General features: G+C 37.4%; 1 protein-coding gene, 1 long non-coding RNA gene and 1 pseudogene across 2 annotated transcripts; all 3 read left to right on the forward strand.

Annotated features, from left to right (window-relative positions):
• Positions 1–219: 219 nt before the first annotated feature.
• On the forward strand, positions 220–1,052 carry LOC141597151 (auxin-binding protein ABP19b-like; annotated as a pseudogene).
• A 3,031-nt stretch (positions 1,053–4,083) lies between these two features.
• LOC141595795 (uncharacterized) lies at positions 4,084–4,862 on the forward strand. Its single transcript, XR_012522295.1, has 2 exons — positions 4,084–4,529; positions 4,639–4,862. It is a non-coding gene; the product is annotated as an uncharacterized LOC141595795 (long non-coding RNA).
• A 4,042-nt stretch (positions 4,863–8,904) lies between these two features.
• Positions 8,905–9,769, forward strand: LOC141597152 (auxin-binding protein ABP19b-like). Its single transcript, XM_074417504.1, has one exon. The coding sequence runs from the start codon at positions 8,984–8,986 to the stop codon at positions 9,626–9,628; it is 645 nt and encodes a 214-aa protein (XP_074273605.1). The 5' UTR covers positions 8,905–8,983; the 3' UTR covers positions 9,629–9,769.
• The last annotated feature ends 7,318 nt before the right edge of the window (positions 9,770–17,087 follow it).

Consider the following 17,087-nt stretch of genomic DNA (forward strand, 5'->3'; position numbering starts at 1 on the left):
CTTAATTACGCAATTCCACAACTAGCTAGATGCAAAATTAAATCTAACACTAGCTTTAATTTCTCCTTTGGATAATGGCTAATCCTTGAATTCATCTGAATATTAGAATTTAAACACGTCTTGATTCGTGAGTTACGTTGCTGCAACAACTATCTAATATGATGCTATAAAATAGAGCCATCATTTCACAACCAAAGACAATTACACACAACTACACAATTCACTACAAAGTACAAACACCTCCTTTATTACTCCGTATTTAGTTACAAAGATGAATTTTAATCTTGCGGCTTTTTTAACATTTGCCCTTCTTATTTCACTCTCGGAAGCCCGCCTTGCAGTGGATTTTTGTGTCGCAGATCCCAACCTCCCAATGGGACCCGAAGGTCGCGCTTGCAAAAACCCTAGTAATGTCACCGTTGATGATTTTATTTACACGGGCTTTCGTTCCCCCGGACAAACCTCAATCATTTTTAACAACAACATAGATCTAGCCATTGTTGATACGTTCCCTGGTTTAAACGGGTTAGGCTTGTCATTGGCAAGGTTAGATTTCGGGGTAAATGGAGTTATCCCTATGCATTCTCACCCGCGGGCGTCCGAGGTCTTAATTCTTGTCAAAGGGAGTATAATTGCAGGGTTTATTGATACTAATGATGTAGCATATTACAAAAAATTACAAGTTGGTGATGTTATTATCTTCCCACAAGGATTGTTGCATTTTCAAGTTAATGTCGGAAAAAGTCCGGCTCTTGCATTTGTTAGTTTGAACAATGCAAGCCCGGGATTTCAAACCACTTCTAATTCTTTGTTTAAGGGAATTTACCAGCTAAGCTAGTTGAGAAAACTACGCTTATTGATCACGACCAAGTGATTAAGCTCAGGAAGGTCTTTGGCAAGTACTCCGTATTATAGGTTTAACTTGAAAGGTTGATCAATATAGTATGTGTTATATACTTATATATATCCTATGATTATGATGTAATAATAATACTTTAAGAAGTATTGAACTTATAAGAGCTGGCTTGAATTTATAGAAGCTGAATTGAACTTATATGAGTTGACTTAAACGTATAGGAGCTTAATAAGTTAACCTAAAACTTGGAGTTCGAATTTATAGGACAGTAATAAACCGCTAAAGTGGTAGTTAAATTATGCTCTCTCTGTCCCGGTCATTTGTTGTCTTATTCCATAGTCTAAGTCAATTGTTGTCCGTTCTGTTTTAAGATTGCATTTGATAGCAATTTGATCCTCTACACTCAATTTAGTCCACTTGTCATCTTATAATTTTCCCCTCCTCTTTCCTTGGTTTTTGTGCCAAAAAAAGACAAAGAATTGACCGAGACGGAGGAGTATATAACTCGTTTTGTCTTGGGATCAACGTCAAACTTATCCAATATTTGGGAGATCATAGAGTTTTAACGATCCTTCAGTATTTAGTTGTTTCTCATAACATTGTGGCGAGTTTGGTCTGGGTCACTATCAGGTCATTATCTTAGTGCTAATTCATTAAGCTTAAATTTTAAATAGACATCTAATTCACCCTCTTCCCCTCTTAGGTGCTCTCGCCCGTGACTCGTCAAAAGTAATGAATATCCATTTTTGTAGTATCAGGCCCGTTCCCGAGTTTCTTGGAACCAGGGGACAAAAGTGTAGATTGGGGCCCTTAACAAAAATACAATGTATAATATTTAAAAAAAAACACATGATATCAATTATATTAAAAATACGTTTCATACGGTAGATTTGTAGTGAAGACTAGGAGGTTGGTGGAAAAGGGAAAACACTTTTTTTTTTATGGTAGCTGAATTCTGTAGCAACCGATTTATTGACCGATCATAATTTAGAATGAGTTAATGCAATTCTTTAGTCCAACGAAAGAGATCTTATGGATTTGTGCGAAGCCATGCCAAGTTTGGGGTCAGTGGTTTTCCTTTCGCCTAAAAATAAGATCTACCTCGTGGATGAATTTTAGTAGTGACTGCTAAAGGGTTGAGGTCAATTTTAGTAGCGTGATGATGTAATTTTGGTGTTAATTTAGGGAAGTGGATGACGCCCCTATATTTTATTGGCTTTAATATTACTAGTATGTTTGCTCCAATTCTTGAGGTTGCGAAAGGTGAAGTAAAGGTAGCAGGCGGTGTTATTGGAAAATGATTAATTTGTGTTCTTCAGTCCGTTTTATTATAGACGGTCACTATCCGTCTATGGTTATAGACGGATAATGACCCTCTTACAAAATTAAAGTGAGAGGTAAGTGGGGTATCCATTTCCCACCCACTTGCACTACCCACTTTCATTTGTGAGAGGGACACTACCCGTCTATAGCAAATGAGAATTTGTGTTCTTGAGGCGTTAACTTTTATCAAGAGCACGAGACTATTAGAAAACCATCTTAACTAAAATCAAGGTTATGATTGAGGCCCAATCAATGGTTATATTCCATCTACCTTAACATTGAGCCGTTGAACTTAAGAAGTCATTGCTTGAAATTAGAAGATGAGTTTTATAGATTCTAAATTCTAACTAAAGAAGAAAAGTGTCAGAAATTTTGGTCTAGAAAAAAAAGAGAGAAAAAGGGTTAGGATGAGAAATTAGAAAATCGTTAGTTTATCTTTGCTAAATTAATTAGATTTTTTTTCCTTACTATTACTATTTAAAATTTAGAAAAATGGGTCATTTTCTAGCTTGGACCCTAGGCCAACGCCCGTCCAGACGACCCTCAGAACTGGCCTTTTGTAGCATCCTATACTAATAATATTATATTTTCTATTACTCTAGCTTGCTGATAGTAGTATTTCTCTGGTAGTCTCATTTTCCATTATATTTTCTAGTTCATTTCTAGCTCTATTATCTTGGTAATTATCACCCCGTTTAAAGGTGACAATCAGGTCACTTGAGTTGGCTATAAATAAAAATTAATTGGATTCGTTCATATTAAAGTCGGGTTATGCGGGGTCAATAATAATGGGATCAGTTGCAGTACATGTCGAGTCATCATCGGCTTAGGTATGGTCATAATCATGTAACAAGTCGGTGGCTCGGCTTTGATTCGAGCAAATACCAGTCAAATTATCAACGCATGGATTATCTTATTTCGTCACCGTACACCCTAACCAATAAAAATATAGAATTATCCACTCTCCATAAATAATAAACCAAAATCTAAGTGAAATATGATTAAAAGTTTATCATTGGTTAGGATGTACGATAATCTTGTACACCTGGTGTACCCAAGAATTTTTCTAATTAATTTTGGATCGATAATTTAACGTTTTAGGTGTATTTATTTTAGTTTTAGGTTTTTTAGGTGACATAATCAACATGAAGTCAATTTAGTCTTATTTTTTTTATGAAAGGAGTCTTATTTAGATCAATATTAAGCAAATTTGTTATCGGGGCAATAATCTAATAAGATCAATATTATCGGCTCATGGGTTGGTTCCAGTTGGAATAAAAAAAGTAGTTATCGATTATCAATTTAATCTTGAGCCGATCTGTTCGTTTCCGTTCACTTAATCTCCGATTTTCATCATATCGATTCGGGTGGGTTCTTTGAGTCTAGTCGGGTTTTGCTAGTTCTACTCATCAATCCCAAGCAAACTTTCATCTGCGATTGTGCAAGTTAAGATTTGTTTCAAATCTTTCATTAGACAAGAACATGAAATACAACCTTGTCATCTGTCCAAGAATTATGGAAACAAAATTTCATGATAATTATATTTAACTCTTAATTTATAAAGGACATGATGAAGTTCCTCAAACACCCGTTAATCAATATATATATATATATATATATAAAAGAGGCTTTTTTCAGGCAATTTTAGAGAATCCAAGTTTTTTGAAACACTCTAATTATAATAATAATATTGATCTAAAAAAATAACATAATTTGTAAATATTAATTTAAAAAGATAACTTTTGTTTCATGGAAACTTTATCTCTTAAAATAAAAAAATTATTGGGAATATTGATCTAAAAAAATAATAGAATTTGTAAATATTAATCTAAAAGGATAATTTTTCTTTCATAGAAACTTTATCTCTTAAAATAAAAAAAAAATTATTGGGATATGTATATATAAATAACCAATGACAAGAGCCTTTTGTTCTTCCCTCTTCTCTACGCTTCACGTCTTCAGCGTTGAGAGGCTGATCTTTTGAGTGATGGAAGATGGAGCATTGGCCAAGAGAGAGAGAGATAAATAAGATGTAACATTAGCTACACCGACTCTGTGTTTAGGCCAAACAATGATGTTGTTGTTCCTTTGTTATCACTCAATGATGAGGCATCCTTTCCGTCCGTTCATATGTGTCCCACCCACAATCAAGTTGCTCTTCTGAGCGGGATAAGTTGTCCCGTTTATAATTGTTATCAAGTAATGAGCTCTTCGGGGTTCACCAATGTGAAAGCAACTTTATCATCCAACAAAGTTAAACGATTCGTGAAGGCGGCTGTGCGTTATATGGTGATGGATAATTTGGAAGTGAACCCCATGACAGTTGACTTCCTCAAGCGCAATTCTCAGTGTTTTACTCTTTTGCTTGCTTTCTACTTACGACAGATATCGACCTCAAATATACTCCCTCCGTACCATTCATTTAGTATTGACTTTGTACTGTTTTGGTCATTTTGCAGGCTGTAGAAATACTCAAAGCTTCTCTGATGACTGATGCTGCTGTGTTGACTACCGTGTTCTTAGAAAACACAAATTATTATCATAAACCAATAGTACTAAGCTAAGACTCAGGATGGAATTTCCTTATTAAGTAGCGCTTTTATTTTTGTTGTATTTTGTAGTTCTTTCTAATGTTGGATGTTGCTTATTTCTGGTTATAAGTTATTCGATGTTATGCTTTCTGATATGAAATGCATCTATACATTCTAAAGACTCGAAAACCAGCAGCATAATTTGTTTGGTTGGATCAAATCAAAAGCATAAGCAAACAACTACTAATTGTCTGAGTAGTAACACGAGTTTTAGTTCTGAGTCGACTCAGTGCAGCTATGAAATAGAGACGTTTTCAAGAGTAATACTGTCGACGACATCTTCATCTCCAAAACAGCCTTTTTAATTAACTTGAAATCACCTAATTCTCCCATGTGGAACTCAAACAAGACGTGCTGCTCCGGAACTACCAGAAATTTCACACCAACTTTATCGCTTAGAAAAGACACCTTCGTAATCAACCTTGTATAACTCCAATCGAACTCTGCCTGATAGATATCCCCCTTTTTCAACCCTGTTGGTTCTTTAACCTGTTCAAATTTCAAAGTCTTACTTCCATCCAATCTTCCATTACTCAATCTCGGATGAATGTATAAGTAGTTACCTCATTCTGGCTATAGTCGTACTCCCATTTGTTGTCACTTCCAATCTCAAACGTTGCAAAGTCTGCCTTCCAATCAATCTTAACTGTAAACAACCGCAGGACACCATTTTTTATTTCAAATTTCATTTATATATATATATATATATATAGAATTTTTTTCCATAATGGGGTTTAATAACAAACAATTTAACGAAATGGGGTGATTTTGAAACTAATTACCTAAAATGGGTCCACGTAGGCTTGGTTTTAGCGATACTAGGTTCGGGATTATGGTCGCTCAGCGGGAGAACGACTCGCGGCCAAAACGCTCCGTGGCTGAGCGACTTGATGTGAAAAAAAAAAAAAGAAAAAAAAAAAAAAAAACAGAAGTTGTAGCTGATGGGAATCGAACCAATGACTAATCAGTTACTAGACTGTTTTCACAGCCATAACCATAACACCAAGCGCTAAGAATAATGATTTATTAAGGTCATTAATATTTGATATTTAATGCTGATCGTAATAAATGAGTACTACTCCCTCCGATCCAGACAGATGGTAACACTTACTTAAAATGGATGAACCACACCAATGGTAACATACCATATTTGGCATGAAAAATGACTAAATTACCCTTATATCCACTACCTATTTACAACTTTATCATCCACTCACCCACTCACCAACTACTTATTTAATCCACCTAAACTCATGTGGCCCCAATCAAAATTTCCTACTTTACCCCTCACTTTTCCACCTTTTCTAAAATAACCACTTTTTCCTATGTTACCATTTGTCTGGATCGGAGGGAGTATTATGTTTAAACACTTGCATTTAACATATTAATTTGCTTGAACAGTTGGTTAAGTTCTATAGAATAAGTGTCAGTTTTGCAGAAGGTCGTGTGTTCGATTCCTTCAACAACCTTTTTTTTTTTTGTTTTTTTGTGGGGCAAATACCCAAGTCGCTGCGGGGGATGGCGACTTGAGGTGAAACCGCTCCCTCCCTGAGCGACTTGCTTTGAAGTAGCATACTGACGTTTGGGTGGACATTAAGTAACACTTTGGGTGAGGTCATTGAATGGAGAAGCGACTTGAATTTGAGCCTACGGTGATGCGGGAGAGCGACTTGAATTGAATTTTCAAACGGTGATGGCGTGGGCCCATTTTTTTAATTACTTTGAAACAACACCCATTTTGTTAATTTATTTGTAATTGAGCACCATTTTGGAAAAAAACTTCATATATATATATACGTAATTAGTTTGAAAACCGTATATATTGGTAAACTTTCGTTGAGGTATTACGCGTTCGTTAGTGCATACTCCGTATTTGAGTATGAAAAGTTGACGACATACTACATACTAGCATGATTATGGAGTGTAGATTGAAGGTTTTGTTTTACTAAAAATAACGATTTGCAGTCGCGTTTTACGACCCTGGGTTGGGCACGTGCGTAGCTGTGCTTTGGGTCAGTTTAGATTCTAGATGCGGGTGTGTCGATATAGTTTGATGGAGCGTGGATGAGAGTACACTTGATCATACTTACATGGTGTATTAGAATCGAGTTAAGGGCTGCCTGCTTAGAGGGCATTAGCGTCCTATTTTACATCGTTGCAGTAAGGTTTCATTGTTGTTTGTGCGCTGATTTGGGCTTGATTTGACGCGGTGCGCAACTGTTCTTGGGTGAGTTGGGTCCAAGACGAGTATAGCGTAGTGCGTGGTGTTTGTGGTTGGTATTTGGGTCTAGGGGATTGTCGGCATTTGTCGCAAAGACTCTTTGCTTTAGTATAACTGTATAAGGGGAAACGCGAGTTTTGTTTGTACATACGTAAGTTTGTAGGAATGTGAATGGTAGATACACAATGTTCATGGGATTATTATTGTTACATTGAAAGAATCACGGTATACATACAACTCTAACTTTGCCCCCATCCACAACTTTTCACCTTTTCATTTGTTTATTATGTTTAGAGTTTTAATTGAAACTCTCTGATTTTAGTTTACTTATATGCTCTTTAATTGTTCCAGTTTAAGATTGTTTTATGATCAATACTAATAATTTTTGTTTATTTTGTAGGTTTATTGTATATTTGAGTGAAGGATTTATTGATAACAAATTTGACGTTTAATTAGAAATACATTCGATATCATATACAATGTTCACCAATATTTTTTCTTATACTTTTTCGCAAGAAACTATAAAAGAAATAAGTTTCTTATTCTACTATAGTAGTAATTCGAAATAACCTTAACCCACCTAACTTCAAATAATAATAAGCAAATTAAATGTGCGTGGGAGAAGGATAAGACAATGACACGAGACAATACAAATACGATAGTTGCTGTTACCCAAAATAGTAAATCACCTGATAAACTGTCTCTGACTACATTAATAAGAGACAACCAATAAATAAACTAAAAACTAACTAAAAAGATAAAAATAGAAATTATATAAAAATAATAATAAGAGACAACCAATAAATAAACTAAAAATTAAAAGATAAAAATTAAAAATTAAAATTAAAATAATAATGGAAAAGTATAATTGGTATAATGTGTACAACAATGCGAGCTTTGGGTATTAGTTAGGTGATTTATCTCTTTTTAATATTATATAGAGTAATATATTTAATCTCAATCTCAAGGAGTATATATCTTTTCCTTATTTTTCACTTTCTATTTTTATCGGGTCAATATAGTGTGGAAACACGAAATGCACAATCTCATTTGCGTACGGAGCACTATAATTTCCGCAAGTTTAAATACTTCTACGAATATATGAGTACACGACGATCAAATTTTAGTACAACTCCTAATAATACTCGATACAACATCCCTTCAATTTTTTATGATCTTCCCTCTTTCTCTTTTCAAACAAGTTTGATTATCTTTTGTCTTTCCTTTTTTGATAAGTGTCATTCATTTTCTATTACAATATTTATTTTTTCTTTTTTCCTCTCTTATTTTTTGTGCCAAAAAAAGAGGAAGATAATAAGAAATTGGAGAAAGTACAATATTAATATTACAAAGTACATTAGACATAATTTTGAAGTCATTAATTAGTTACGACAATATAATTACATTTTTCACAAATTCACTTTAAAAAAAAATAATTTTTAGTAACCGTGCAACGCACGGGCACAAAATCTAGTAATTTCATCATTTGAAAACTAAAATAAAAGTGTACTACCACTCCCCCAGTGACCGTGGCGGTGGCGGTGTCATCTCGTTTTCCTTGTTTCTAATCATTTCTTTTGCAATAGGATACGGAGTACTCATTTGCATGATGAACTAGCAAAAAAAAAAAAAAAAAAAGACTTGCATGTTATTTTGAGTTCGATGCATTATATTACATCCTAAATAAATAAATAATTCACCATATAATGTCTTTAGCTCTTTACATACACAATTCCACAACTAGCTAGATGCAAAATTAAACCTAACACTTTCACTTTTAGATAATGGCTAATTCTTGAATTCATTTGAATATTAGAATTTAAACACGTCTTGCTTCGTGAGTTACGTTGCTGCAATAACTATCTAATATGATGCTATAAAATAAAGCCATCATTTCACAAACAAATGCAACACAACCAAAGACAATTACACACAACTACACAATTCACTAGCTACAAACACGCGCGTCCTTTTTATTATTTAGTTACAAAGATGAATTCTAATCTCGCGTTTTTTTTAACATGTGCCCTTCTTATTTCACTCTCAGAAGCCCGCCTTGCAGTGGACTTCTGTGTCGCAGATCCCAATCTCCCAACGGGACCCGAAGGTCGCGCTTGCAAAAACCCTAGTAATGTCACCGTTTATGATTTTATTTACACTGGCTTTCGTACCCCCGGTCAAACCTCAATCATTTTTAACAACAACATAGATGTTGCCTTTGTTGATACGTTCCCTGGTTTAAACGGGTTAGGCTTGTCAATGGTGAGGTTAGATTTCGGGGTAAACGGGGTTATCCCTATGCATTCTCACCCGCGGGCGTCCGAGGTCTTAATTCTTGCAAAAGGGAGTATAATTGCAGGGTTTATTGATACTAATGATGTAGCATATTACAAAAAATTACAAGTTGGTGATGTTATTATCTTGCCACAAGGATTGTTGCATTTTCAAGTTAATGTCGGAAAAAGTCCGGCTCTTGCATTTGTTAGTTTCAACAATGCAAACCCGGGAATTCAATTCACGTCGACTTCTTTGTTCGCCGGGAATTTACCAGCTAAGCTAGTTGAGAAAACTACGCTTATTGATCACGACCAAGTGATTAAGCTCAGGAAGGTCTTTGGCAAGTATTCCGTATTATAGGTTTAACTTGAAAGGTTGATCAATATCGTATGTGTTATATACTTATATATATATCCTATGATTATGATGTAATAATAATACTTTAAGAAGTATTGAACTTATAAGAGCTGGCTTGAATTTATAGGAGCTGAATTGAACTTATATGAGTTGACTTAAACATATAGGAGCTTAATAAGTTAACCTAAAACTTGGAGTTTGAATTTATAGGACAGTAATAAACCACTAAAGTTGTAGTTAAATTATGCTCCCTCTGTCCCGGTCATTTGTTGTCTTATTCCATAGTTTAAGTCAATTGTTGTCCGTTCTGTTTTAAGATTGCATTTGATAGCAATTTGATCCTCTACACTCAATTTAGTCCACTTGTCATCTTATAATTGTCCCCTCCTCTTTCCTTGGTTTTTGTGCCAAAAAAAGATAGCAATTGACCGAGACGGAGGGAGTTTATAATTCGTTTTGTCTTGGGATCAGCGTCAAACTTATCCAATATTGGCGAGATCATAGAGTTTTAACGATCCTTCAGTATTTAGTTGTTTCTCATAACATTGTGGCGAGTTTGGTTTGGGTCACTATCAGGTCATTATCTTAGTGCTTTGTGTTTTGACCGGAACTTATATAAGTTCAGCTTCTTTTTCCGCATTTATCTTAGTTTAAAGTTAAAATAATTAAGATAAATATTAATTTGATGGTATTTGAATCATATTAATATTCTTATTTGTTGATAGGTAAGCTCAAATCGTTTTCGGCCTCAATCGGATAAATAGAGTTATTTTAGATTTAACTTTGGTAAGGTCCAGTCAATTCCGACTCACCAAACGTTGGGATTATTAGGTCATGATTCAATTCAATTAGTTTGGGTTAAAATTCTCTTTCTTGACTACTTGCATCACGACCTTAGTAGGTGTTGAGTATTTGATTCAACTTTTACATGAAGTAATAAACCATCCCGTTTAATTCGAATTTGAGTCGAATCGGATTACTAAGATGGTAAAGCTCTTATTATATATGAATTTCAACATTGTTACATACTTAGGGTTCTAACACGATATACCTCAAATTAAAATAAAACAACTCATTACAAATTGATTCAAGTGCTCATGGATTTTTTTTTTTTTGAAATACCCATCTGGGTTAATTATTATGTAAATCAGCCTCCGCCAAGCATACAATGTTCTGCGGCATCGACACAGTCCACTTCCGACTACCAACTAACCATGGACGCACATGTGCGAGTTCATGAGCTACCTTATTAAAGTTCTTACGTACAAAGGAAAAGGAAACAGACTCGAATCTACTACAAAAAGATAGAATATCCGCATAAACTATAAATATATCACTACATCCAACTCTTCGCTTACGCAAATCATCAGTAACAAGAGCACAATCACCTTCAATCTCAATTTTCCTCTCGCCCACTTCCCATGCTTCTCGAACCCCATAGTATACCGCCCAAGCTTCAGCTAGCACCGGATCCATTAACCCCTCCTTTTGGATCGTCACACTCCACTTCACCCGACCATTCTCCTCCCGACACCGACCCCGTCAATGATACCAGAATCCACATTAATCTTTTTCAATCCACCAACCGGCCTCCTCCAACTCACATCCCGAGCTTCCCCCAAGCTTACCACCTCATTACCTTCGAGCTCCGTCATCTCCATTAAAAGCTCTTGCGTCCTCTTGACCACCATTTCCGCATTCCACTCTCCATCCTCAAAAATGGCTTTATTACGTCGTTCCCAAATTACCCAACATCCAGTCATTAATACCGTGAGGTCTCGTACACCCATATCCCTTAAGCCTTCTTCCACCCAATCCTTCACTTTCGCAAACCCATTAAGCTCCGGCACATCCATCAACAACTCATCCCATACCCCTCTCACCCACCCACATCCCCGAATAACATGAAGACATAACTCAGAATAAAAGGAGCATCTAGGACACCCCTCATCAATTGAATCAACTCGGGATGCCAAATTACTCTTAGTAGCTATTGCGTCATTACACAATTGCCAGAAGAATAATTTTATTCGTGGTAGCACAGGTGCATTCCAAATCCTATTCCATAGCGCCTTATCCCGTCCATCATTCGATTGTCCCACCATATCAACGCCATCCACCGTGAGAAGCTTATATGCCGATCTAACTGAGTAAATATCGTCCCTTTCTGCATCCCAACACCACTCATCGTTCAGCCGAGGCCACCGTAGCCTAATCCCTAGAATCCTCGCCTGCTCGAATGGTAAGAATAAGTTCCTGACCTTCGTAACATTCCATTCCTCCTCACCCACTACCATCAATTCCGAGACCCTCATATCATGCTCCGCTTCCCTACTAGGCAAAAGTACTCGTCTGGATTGCGTCCCCTCTATCCACGCATCATCCCACATCCGTATAGATGTCCCATCCCCTACCCTTTTCCGGACTCCCAGCTCTAACACAGACCGAACCTCCCATATACTTCGCCATGTATAACTAGGATTACTACCTAACTCAGCCTCCATAAACGATGAACTTGGAAAATATTTACCTTTCAGAACACGAACCATAAGACTGTCATTCTCCGTCAATAGTCTCAAAGCTTGTTTACCCAGCAATGTCATATTAAATTTCTCAAAATCACGAAATGTAACATTCCGTTTGATGTTTATGAGTGTCTTGATATTGGATTTTCTAGTGGATAATATGTTAGTGAAACGGAGCTAGCAGCGTTTGTGGATGGTAGTTGGTAGTGTATGGAGTTAGTGTCGAGAGAGGCTATGATGTAGTTGATACGATATCGTGAGCCATGTGGTGGAGGTAGGAATAGTTGGTGTTAAAAGTTCATGTGTTATAGGTTGGGGTTTTGTTTTGAGTTCGTAGTTGCGTTGTTGTGTCTTAATCGAGTTAGTATGTTTGTTTTTATGTATGGGTTGAACTTCGGGGACGAAATTCCTTTTAAGGAGGGAAGACTGTAATACTAAGGTTTTCTATGTCTATGGGTACTCTATCGAGTGGTACTTACTCTGTCGAGTGAGTATGTTTTTATACGAAACAGTAGTCTGCCCGATGGGTACTCGATCGAGTACGTGCGGCACTCGATCGAGTGTGTCACTTACTCGATCGAGTAAGTGTGTTTTACGGGTGATTTTGACGGGTTTTGTTAATAATGCGGGATTAGTATATAAAGCCTCCGTCATCTTTCTTAATCTCTTTTATCATTCTAAAAACCCCTTTTGAGAAGAAAAGAAGTTACGTAAGTGTGTTCCTCGCATTGTTAACAAATCCCCAAGGCTAGGAGTGTCGGATCATCTTGTTCTTTACGCCGTTGTGATCCTTGTGTCGAGGGTAAGCTTTTTATATAATTTTTATAATGTTTTGTTAAAGTTGGTTGAAACCCTAATTGGGTAATTTGGGGGTTTTGGGGGAGTATTGTTGATGTTAGATTGTGATTGTATGATTGTAAGTTTGATAGGAAGTAATTTCAGTGAAGGACGATGTTGATTAGCTGATTGTGACGATATTGGTGATTACTGTTCCAGGTAGGGTTTTCCCTACACAGTATTAATTACATAAATGTGGTTGGTGATTACTGTTGTTGTTGTATATTGTATTGGCATTGGATTCTGATTTGGTGATTGTTGATAGTGTAGTATAATTGTTGTTGTATAGCTGTCTGTGATCTTTGGGGCGCGTCCCTGGCTGAGTGGAGTCACTTACGGGAGTGGCTTCACGCCCTTGGTTTTCCCTCTGTGGAACCCGCCACAGGAGGGGATGTGCACATTAAGGAAACTTGGGTTTATCGCTTAATGGTTGATGAGTGGAGATTTGGTGGGTACGGCTGCGGTCCCCCACTGGCGGCGTGGAGTACTTGTTGCGATGGGTACTCTGGCAGGGCAACACCTTTAGTGTGTAGTCAGTTGTATGGAGATTGGAGATGGAGACGAGAGATTGGTTTGAGCTGTTTGAGCTGTTTGTGTTCCTGTTTCATTGTGGCTATTGTTTTTGTGTAATCAGTACTGACCCCGTTCAAATGTTTTAAAAACTGTGGTGATCCATTCGGGGGTGGTCAGCAGTTATTGAGCAGGTATGAGACGATGCACATGGGATAGCTGGGATGAGTCATCACGTTGCAGTTTTAGAAGTCTTCCGATGTGTCGAACTTTTTGTAGTTGTTTAGTAGTTGTCAGTTTTGAGAACCTTGTATTTCCTTTTAACAGTTTTTGGAGTTTGGCTTTAATCACTTAAACTTTATTATTATTTAAATACGTTTCTTTATTGTCTATTTGAGTATCATTGCCTCGGGTAACCGAGATGGTGACGTTCTCATACCTTAAGTGGTCCTGGTAAGGCACTTGGAGTATGCGGGTGTCACACGAAAATCCATTCCTCCTTTGCATTTTGGGTTGAACATCCGAGCCCAAGCAACCCAGGGAATTTTCCTTCTACCATTCTCCGAGCCCCACCAAAACCGTGAGACTATAGAGCGTAGGTCATTACAAAAATTAGCCGGTAGTTTAAAGACATTCATCGCGTATGTAGGAATTGATTGAGCAACAACTTTTATCAATACTTCCTTACCCGCCTTACTGAGTAACAAGCCACGCCAACACTCTAACTTTTTACTAACTCTATCACGAACAATAGATGTAATAGTCCTTTTTGATCTTCCCACAACCGTCGGTAAGCCCAAATATTTATCCTGAGCCGCCACCTCCTTAACTCCTATCACCTTCACAACCCGCCTCCTCCTATCCGCCGTTGTCCCCTTGCTAAATGACACTGTCGTCTGATCTAAGTTCACCAGCTGTCCTGAAGCCCTCTCATATCTCCCTAATATATCCATCACTTTTCTAGCCTCTGCCTCCTTAGCTTTAACAAAAAAATATACTATCGTCCGCAAACAAGAGATGTGTTATACATGGAGCAGCTGGGGCTACTCGAACTTCATGTATGGACCCGTTCTCAGCTGCCCTCCGCATAAGACTAGACAGAACTTCAGCACACAATATAAATAAATAAGGGGATAGAGGGTCACCTTGCCTTATTCCTCGCTGCGGCACAAACATATCAGAACACTCCCCATTCATAACCACTGAATATCGGACTGAACGAATACATCTCATAACACACCTAACCCAGCCTCCATCAAAACCAATCTTGTAGAGAACCGCCTCTAAAAAATCCCATTCAACCCGGTCATAAGCTTTTGCCATATCAAGCTTTAGCGCCATATGCCCCCCTCCAGCTCGAGCATTCTTCATATGATGAAAAACTTCAAAAGCCACTAGTATATTATCCGTAATAAGTCACCCAGAAGTAAACGCACTTTGATTTTCCGAGACAATATCCCCAAGAAACGACTTCAAACGATTTGCAAGAACTTTAGAAACAATCTTATAATTCACAGTACATAAACTAATGGATCGAAAATTTTCCATCTTATCCGGATCTTTCTTTTTAGGTATTAAAACTATATTTGTTGAGTTCCAACCGTCAGGTCCATTTAAAATACTTAGAACCGACCGAACTACAGCAGGACCAACAATATGCCAATAAGTTTGATAAAAAAAGACCATTCAAACCGTCAGGTACTGGTGCCTCCAGCGGATGCATCTGGTTTAAAGCAGTCACAACTTCCTCATCCTTGTACTCCTGTCGAAGATATGCATTCATTTCCTCCGTAACCCGTCCCTCCACACCATCCAAAATCCCATCAAAGTTTACATATGAGCCCCGCGCAAACAGCCCCTCAAAGTACTCCACAGCACACCGAGACAAAGCAGCATTACCCACATGACATCGACCTCCATCATCTACCAATTTCGAAATATAATTCTTTTGCTTCTACTGTCCTGCCTTCCGATGAAAAAACTGCGTATTTCGATCTCCATCCTTTAACCAAATAGACCGTGATCGTTGTCTCCAAAACCGCTCCTCCTGCCTCAACAAATGACCAATTTCCGCCACAACCTTCTTTCGCTCCCTTACCTGGCTCGCGTCTCTACTCCCTTCGTTCAATACCTTCAACCATCTCCGCTTCTTATTCAAGTCACGAAGTATTTTTCCTATACTCGTTCCCTTCCACTTTAGAAACTCCTTAGCACAATTGTGAATCGTGTCCATAATCTCCCCATCACCTACACCCCAGCCCCTCCTTACTGCCTCCTCGCACCCGTCTTCCCCTACCCATATATGTTCAAACCGGTACTTCTTCTGACCTCCCCCCCCTCATTCCTCGTCCTCCCGTTAAATATCACCTTAATCGGAGCATGATCGGACCATTCCCGATCAAGGTGAATCAATCACGCATATGGATATATATCACTCCGTCCCTCCGTAATCATGGCCCTATCTATCCTACTTTGTCGATTATTATCATCCTCCTGCCAATTGTCAAATGTAAAAGCATACCCTTCATAAGGAATATCCCTAAGCCCCACCTCATCCACAACATCTCGGATTTTGACTGATCCTAATTGTGACAATTCAAGCCTATTACTTCTATTACTCCGTAGAACGATATATATGCACCCAATTAGGTAAAGGTATAAAAGGGTTTACAAGATGCGTCCTCTACTAAACATATAAGAGTGTGGACATCTATAAAAGTAATGAACATCATCCATTTTTCTAGCACCCCATACTACTATTATATTTTCAATTATTACTCACTCTTTTCCGATCATTTGTTTACTTATTTTATTTATGAGTATTTTAGTCATTTGTTTGCCTTTCTATATTAAAGATTTTTTAGAAGGGTAATTAAACATCCACGCTTAACAACACCATACTCAAATGGCCCCCTCCCCTCTTCTTGATCTTTGTGTCAAAATCAAAAGTACACAAATGACCGGGACATGGGAAGTACTATTTCTCCTAATAGTCTAAAGCTAGTGTTGTAACGGAGGCGTCCCGTTACCCAAACAGTTAATTGATAAGGTGATAAGAACAATAAATAACGAATGTAAATAAAGTTGACACAAAGATATACGTGGTTCACCAGTAAAATAACTGGCTATGTCCACCCTGCGAGGAGATCAAATTTCACTATAGTGGAGAAAATATTACAGCAGTAGACCGGTACACACGCGCTCAATATGAGCCAAAAGTATACCGTATTCTACAAACAAATATAGTAGTCTCAAAGGAACAAAAGAGACTACCCAATAAGACGAAGGATAAATAATCTTGAGGCCTACCAAGATCTGAACAAACTCCTCCGATGTTCAAAGACAGATGAACACCAATAATAGAGCCCGGAACAAACTGAGTTTTCTTCTTCAGAAGGAACCTCACAAATCGACCCTCTTTATTGTGCTCTCAATTCTCTCTCTTAATTAACCTAGAATAAAACTTGGGTCTTTATATACTTATTCCATTCAAGATAAAATATCTAAACCAATTAAGAATAAACTAATAGGAAATTAAGTAAATAATTTCCTAAACCAAATAACCCTCCTGAAACCCACGTAAACCAAAT

The sequence above is a fragment of the Silene latifolia genome, chromosome 8 (genome assembly GCF_048544455.1).
Source record: "Silene latifolia isolate original U9 population chromosome 8, ASM4854445v1, whole genome shotgun sequence".
In the NCBI taxonomy this organism is placed as follows: domain Eukaryota; kingdom Viridiplantae; phylum Streptophyta; class Magnoliopsida; order Caryophyllales; family Caryophyllaceae; genus Silene; species Silene latifolia.

What these genes read in the sequence shown, in the direction of transcription:
- LOC141597152 (XM_074417504.1), top strand. Translation starts at nt 8,984, where the DNA reads ATGAATTCTAATCTCGCGTTTTTTTTAACATGTGCCCTTCTTATTTCA.